At 37.8% G+C, this 6,620-nt stretch overlaps 1 gene segment (V, D, J or C); it reads left to right on the top strand.

Moving 5' to 3' along the window:
* Positions 1-4,302: 4,302 nt before the first annotated feature.
* On the top strand, positions 4,303-5,032 carry LOC103261637. The segment is given in 2 exon segments: positions 4,303-4,500; positions 4,686-5,032. Coding segments are annotated over 2 exon segments (393 nt in total).
* The last annotated feature ends 1,588 nt before the right edge of the window (positions 5,033-6,620 follow it).

Raw genomic sequence — 6,620 nt, 5'->3', positions numbered from 1 at the left:
TCCCTTGTCTTCACATCATCTTCCTTCTTTGTGTCCAAATTTCACCTTTTGCATTGCATTAGGGCTCACTTTCATAACCTCGTTTTAACTTGATTGCCTCTCTAAAGATACTACTCCAATAAGGTCACATTTTGAGGTACTGGGCATAGGACTTCAACATATAAATTTTAGGGGGACATATTTTAGCCTATAACCCATAGTGAAAGTTCACAGAAGAGCTTTTTCTATGTCATGGAGCCCAAGGGAAAATGGTAGACAGAACAATGGAGTCCTGCTTCTTAACCAGTTAATCTACACAACTCTAGCCATATTTGGCTCTTTCTGTAAGACAGAAATGAAAGAAAACTGAAGTAGGGGATGGGAGCCATAGAGAAAATTACCTCTTGGTAATATATGAGGGATCTTCAACAAGTTCATAGAAAATGTGGATTGTGAGAAAATTATGCATGAATTTAAAAAATTATTCGTGTTAACATAAATCCATATTAACTTGTTATAATGCATCTGAACATGATCTGATTTGAGTCACTAGGAAGGATAAAATATCAGTTTGAAAAGAGTCTCTATCAGAGCAACATGAATTCTATATTTGAAGCAAGAACAAACATCAAATTCATGGTAAAGCTTGAGTGAAAGAATGGTGAAATTATCAACACTTCACAAAAAGTTTATGAGTACAATGTCCCACCCCCCCCCTTGAATCGGCAGTTTACAAATGGATAACTCATTTTTTAAGAGGGGAAAAGACAGCTGGATGTAGTGGTTCAGGCCTGTAATCCCAGAACTTTGGGAGGCTGAAGCAGGAGGATTGCTTGAGCCCAGGAGTTAGAGACCAGCCTGGGCAACATATCAGGAGTACAGTTATCCCTGTCACCAGTCTCACATTTCAAGTAGACAGTAGAACCCAGGGCCTTTGTGTTTGAACCTGGATTGGAGGAGGTAACAGAACACAATGCAAAAGCCAAGTCACCTTCAGCACAGACACTCAATTGACAGCTGCCAATCTGAGGAATCCAGTTCATCTACACACACACACACACACACACACACACACACACACACACACACACACACACAAAGCTAGCTGGGTGTGGTGGCATGGGCCTGTAGTCCCAGCTACTCAGAAGTCTAAGGTAGAAGGATTGCCTAACCCAGGAGGTCAAGACTGTGATAAACCATGATTGCGTCACTATACTCCAACCTGGGCAACGGAGTGAGAACCAGAATGAAAAATAAATAAATAACAACTGGGGGGAAAGGAAGACATGATAGACTTCTTCTCCACAATTTTTATACCAGTAGCCCTATTTGTCACATGATCCATCATAGAATTCTCAATATGATATATGCATTCAGACCCCCATATCAACCGCTTTTTAAAATATTTATTAATTTTCCTCATCACCATATTAATTTTAGTCACCGCTAATAACCTATTCCATCTTTTTGTTGGATGAGAAGGGGTAGGTATTTTATCCTTCCTCCTCATCGGATGATGATACGGATGAACAGATGCAAACACAGCAGCCCTACAAGCAATTCTTTATAATCGTATTGGAGATATCGGCTTTATCTTAGCAATAGCATGATTCTTAACTTACTCCAACTCATGAGAGTTTCAACAAATTTTTATTACTTCCCCAAACTCTAGCACACTTCCCTTATTAGGTCTTCTCCTAGCAGCTGCAGGAAAATCCACACAATTTGGACTACATCCATGACTTCCCTCCACCATAGAAGGTCCAACCCCAGTCTCCGCTCTACTCCACTCAAGCACTATAGTCGTAGCCGGAGTTTTTCTACTAATCCAATTCTATCCCCTTCTAGAAACAAATAAAATAATTCAAACTATAGCACTATGTCTAGGGGCCATTACTACCCTCTTTACGGCAATCTGTGCTTTAACACAAAATGACATTAAAAAAATCGTCGCATTCTCTACCTCTAGTCAACTGGGCCTTATAATAGTAACTATCGGAATTAATCAACCCCATCTAGCATTTCTCCATATCTGCACTCACAGGTCTGGAGATAATCCTGTGTTTTCTCCCTCAGGGGTTGTGTATAAAGCTAAAACCCCACAGCCTGACTCCTTGGACAGTGCTGAGAGACCAGAAGTGAACATGCCCTGTTCCCACACCACCACTGGAGGAAAAAAGAACACAATCTGGTATCGCAGTTTGATAATTATGGCCCCAAGTATCTTATTTAAAGTTTAAAGAACAATGTAACCAATAAAATGGCTTCACCGCCCCTTTCCTGAGAACCGAAAGTCGAGTACCCTGGGCCTGCTCCAGAAAATCCTGCAAGACACGGCCATGTGTTACCACACTGTGAGAGATGCAAGTGGAGCAGATGGGGCTACACTTGTCTCTCTGGTGGGCAGGGGAGGTGGCCTCCATTTAAAGAGGACATTGCTCAAGAAAATGTGAGATTCATGGAAGAAGGTGAACATAAGACAAGAAGAAAGACGGGAAAAAAAAGTAAGGAAAAGGCACGTGAAATCAAGAACTGGGCCAGGAAAGAAAAAGCAGAGAGGAGGATCCAGGATATTATTCTTTCTTCATCTGACATTTTCATTCTTGCTACAGATTCAGTGTGAAGTTCATAAGTTAAGCATTATTCCTCTGAGAAATGTCTGGTTCTCTTCTTTTTTTCCAACTATACCACATGCATGTGATAAATGAATCTTGAGAGATCGTGAGAAAGAAACAATTATATTTTTCTTATTTCAGCATCTTTTAGCTTTCTATATAACTGAGTACTCTATTTTTTATAAGTAATAAAGTCATAAATAATATTTGTTTAAATATTTAAGCAATATAGAGGAAAAAGCGATACTTCATTGATTTAACTCTGACAAGTTTTCCATCACTGTTAACAGTTTGGTAATTGTATTTCCATTATTTCTATTCATTTTATACAAACCCATAATAAAATACTTTTTATTTTTTTATTTTTTTACATTGACTGATCTAATTTTATTTTTTTTCTTTTTAACTTGATTTTTTATTTGAATGTAATATTTAACCATTCTTCTAATGATTGCCAGTTACAATATTCTAGTTTAGTTTTACCACTGTAAACATACTACAATAAATAATCATATATTCTTATAAATTTCAAGATAGGATTATTAGGAAAATATATGAACACAAATTTTTATTGAAAGTGGTTTTGCCAGGTTGCTTTTCAAAAAGAATATGATGATACACATTTTCATCACATCCTCACCAACAGAAAATGTTCGAATTCTTCTTTAGACCACTCTGTTGAACATAGTAGTATCTCATTTTTTACTTAATTTGTATAATCTGTTTACAAATAAATTTTAGTATATATATATTTTTAATATTTATTTATTATAAAGATGTGGTGTACAATTCAGGGTTAGGCATATAAACACCGATCACGTAGGTACCCTTGTTGATGAGGTATGCCCCTACCTCCCCCAGGAGTTTCCCTCAACTGCCAGTCCCACCCCCCTCCCCTGACAGTTTTCCACTACTGTCAATCAAAAATGCTTTTTAAAGACATGAATGAGATCACAGTATATGTTAAATGCTGTGATTTGATTGAATAACTCACAGAAATAGTTACAAGTCAGAAAATTTGTTCTTTTTTCACAACTGCATAGTGTATCATAATCTAGATCTACCATAACTATTTGTATGAGAAGGATATTTGCATTTTATTCTCTACCTTTTTTACTATAGCAATGTACATTTTTGTACATGTATTTATAAGGGTATTTGTTAATCAAAAATCCCAGCCAACTGGAATTTCTGCATACAATGGTATGTAAATAACTCCAGTAGATCTCTTTTAGTGATATTTTGACTGTTAGAATATAGAGTGCCCATTTCCTGACATCCTCAACAACATTGAGTATTAATATTATTATTTTTAACTCTTTGTGCAGTCTGATAACTGATAAATGACAGAAAGGAGCTTTTCACAGAAGTATGCGTTAAAGGAAACTAGTCCTTACGGGCTGAAGTGACAAGAGGAAGAAGTAGTCATAGGAATCTGGAAAAAGTGGCTGTAACTGCCTAGCAAAAAGTTAGAGTTTTTCCTTTCTAATATAAATATTTAAAAATATAAATTTCTCTCTATGCACTGATTTGGCTGCATTATACAACTTTGACAGTTAGACATTTTTATTTAAGAGAAGGAAGAGGAGGTGAAGGAGGAGAGAGAAGCATTTCTCTTGCACTGCTGTGCTTAGTTCTGGGATGGCAGTGTTTTCATTTCCACCTCCCATACTGTGCAGAGGTGTATGTGTGTGTGGTGGTAGTGGGGGGGTCTTGTCTCTGATTGGCTGGGCTGACTCTGTGTTTCCTGTAGAAATGTTTGAACGTGTGAGACAGCAAAGCAGGTCTTTTATCTTGTGAGCTGTTGTCAATATTCAGACACAAGAATTCAATTCTCAGCAAGTCGAAGAGACAGAAGAAATGGAGAAACCCGTGGGCTTGCTCATCCTTTGGCTGCAACTAGGCTGTGAGTTAGAGGAATCTGGAAAGGGGCAAAGAGCAGACAGTTTCTAGGACATTTCTCCCAAGGAAGAGAAAGTTAGAGTGCTGTGACTGTGGTTTTCTGTGGAAATTTAAAAAATAAATAAATTTAAAAGTAATTTCTGAAGAATCATTAGCCACTAACCAGTCTGTGATTCTCTTTCTGAACAGGGGTGAGCAGTAAACAGGAGGTGAAGCAGAGTCCTGCATCTCTGAGTGTCCCAGAAGGAAACATCCTGGTTATCAACTGTAGTTTCACGGATACTGCTATCTACTACCTTCAGTGGTTTAGGCAGGAACCTGGGAAAGGTCTCAAATCTCTGTTGTTAATTCAGTCAAGTCAGAGAGAGCAAACCAATGGAAGATTTAACACTTTGCTGGATAAATCAGCAGGACATAGTACTTTATATATTACAGCTTCTCAGCCTGCCGACTCAGCCACCTACCTCTGTGCTGTGAGACACAATGCGCAGCAGACACCTGCAACTAATACACAAATGCTACAGCTGGGTTTCTAATCACATGTCTTGAGGCTGGGGAGCCTTTTTGCATTAAGAAGTTTTCTAAATTGGCACTTTCTCCAGATAGAAGCAATTAAATATACAAAACGTGGTATAATGATCTCAAGTTAAATTATAAATTATTTGATTTTTAAAGTTCTACCAAGCTTAATTTGAATAATAGCTTATTGAGATTAATTCTCATGTCACACAGTTCACCCTTTTAAAGTGAACAATTAAGCGGTATTTGGTATATTAACAATGTTGTGCAACTACTATCTCTGTCCAGTTTCAAAAATTGTTAACACCCCAGAGAAAACCACACACCCATCAAGCAGTTACTTATCTTATTCTTCCTTCTCCCCAGCCCCTGGCAACTACCAGCCTGCTTTCTGTCTCTATAGATTTACCTATTTAAAGTCAAACATGCACCTCTAACAAATCACATAGGATGCTTCACCCCTGGTGAGCCTTCCTCTATCTTCCCCCAAGCAATGTCCTCCAGTCGGGGCACACCTGAAGTTCTACTTTTATTCCCCTACTACAGAGTTTCCCCACTCCTCTGCTTGTCTTTGAGTCTCTGCCAAAATACAAGTAATGGTAACTGACTCCCTTGGTACAGCAAGCTCTGAATAAATAACCTCTGCTCGTTCCCATTTGAATGGTCTTCACTTTGACTCTACATATCCCTTCAAATGTCACTTAATTTTTTTTCCTGCTAATTTATCACTTTGCAATAAGAGTCTCATGTTGCATATGAAAAATCACTGAATCACCATAAAGAATGTTAAAACTGGAGGGCAGATTGGCCTCCATGCATATAGGTCATTAATACCTGGGTAAATCAGACAGTACTACTTGGATAAGTCAGAGAGAAGCATTGATGTAAAACAGTTCTCAATATTTACATTACAAACTGTATCTTCAACACAACCTGGAAACTCCCAACAGAGACCTTGGCCTTCTGGGAATTTTCTTACTTGGAATTGCTGGTTCCTAGCTATTTCTTTTGCTAAATATTCAGGTTCTATGTGTGTGATGAGGAGTTTTCATCTACAACCTCTGCCATGTCTGAACTACAAAGCTGCTTTCTTTTTTGCTATTCCAAACTAAGTTGTGGACAAAGCATACATTCAGAAATGTGAGATAGAAAAGAGCTCCATAAGCTCTACTTTACTAGCTATTATGTTCTGTGATTTAAATGAACTTTTATGACAAGTGAAAATGAATGAGCAATATTAACAAAAAAAGGAGAATATTCATGCTTGAAAGAAGTTACTTTTTCCCACACAGGTGGTAGCAGCATGTTAGGCAGGCAGGTACTTTGCTATTGGCAATACGGCAGTCAGCAATCCCAACTTAACATGGGAATGTACACATAAAATAAAGCAATTTAAACAAGCATAAGCATGTAATTCAACATATGATAAGGACAATACATTTAAAAGTGGACATCACAAAAGATTGTAAAATTGGGTTTACTTTGGCAGAGTGGAGATTGTGCTGCTGGTGGTCAGAGAAGGCCTCTTTGAGAAAATATTTACACTGAAATGTCAGAAAGATAGGTACTAGAAAAGTTAAGGCTCCTGCTAAGAAGTGCTGTATC

Source organism: Carlito syrichta, unplaced genomic scaffold, assembly GCF_000164805.1.
Source record: "Carlito syrichta isolate Samal-C Ts95f unplaced genomic scaffold, Tarsius_syrichta-2.0.1 Scaffold303954, whole genome shotgun sequence".
Taxonomy (NCBI): Eukaryota; Metazoa; Chordata; class Mammalia; order Primates; family Tarsiidae; genus Carlito; species Carlito syrichta.
This window is presented reverse-complemented; position numbering and strand designations above follow the sequence as displayed.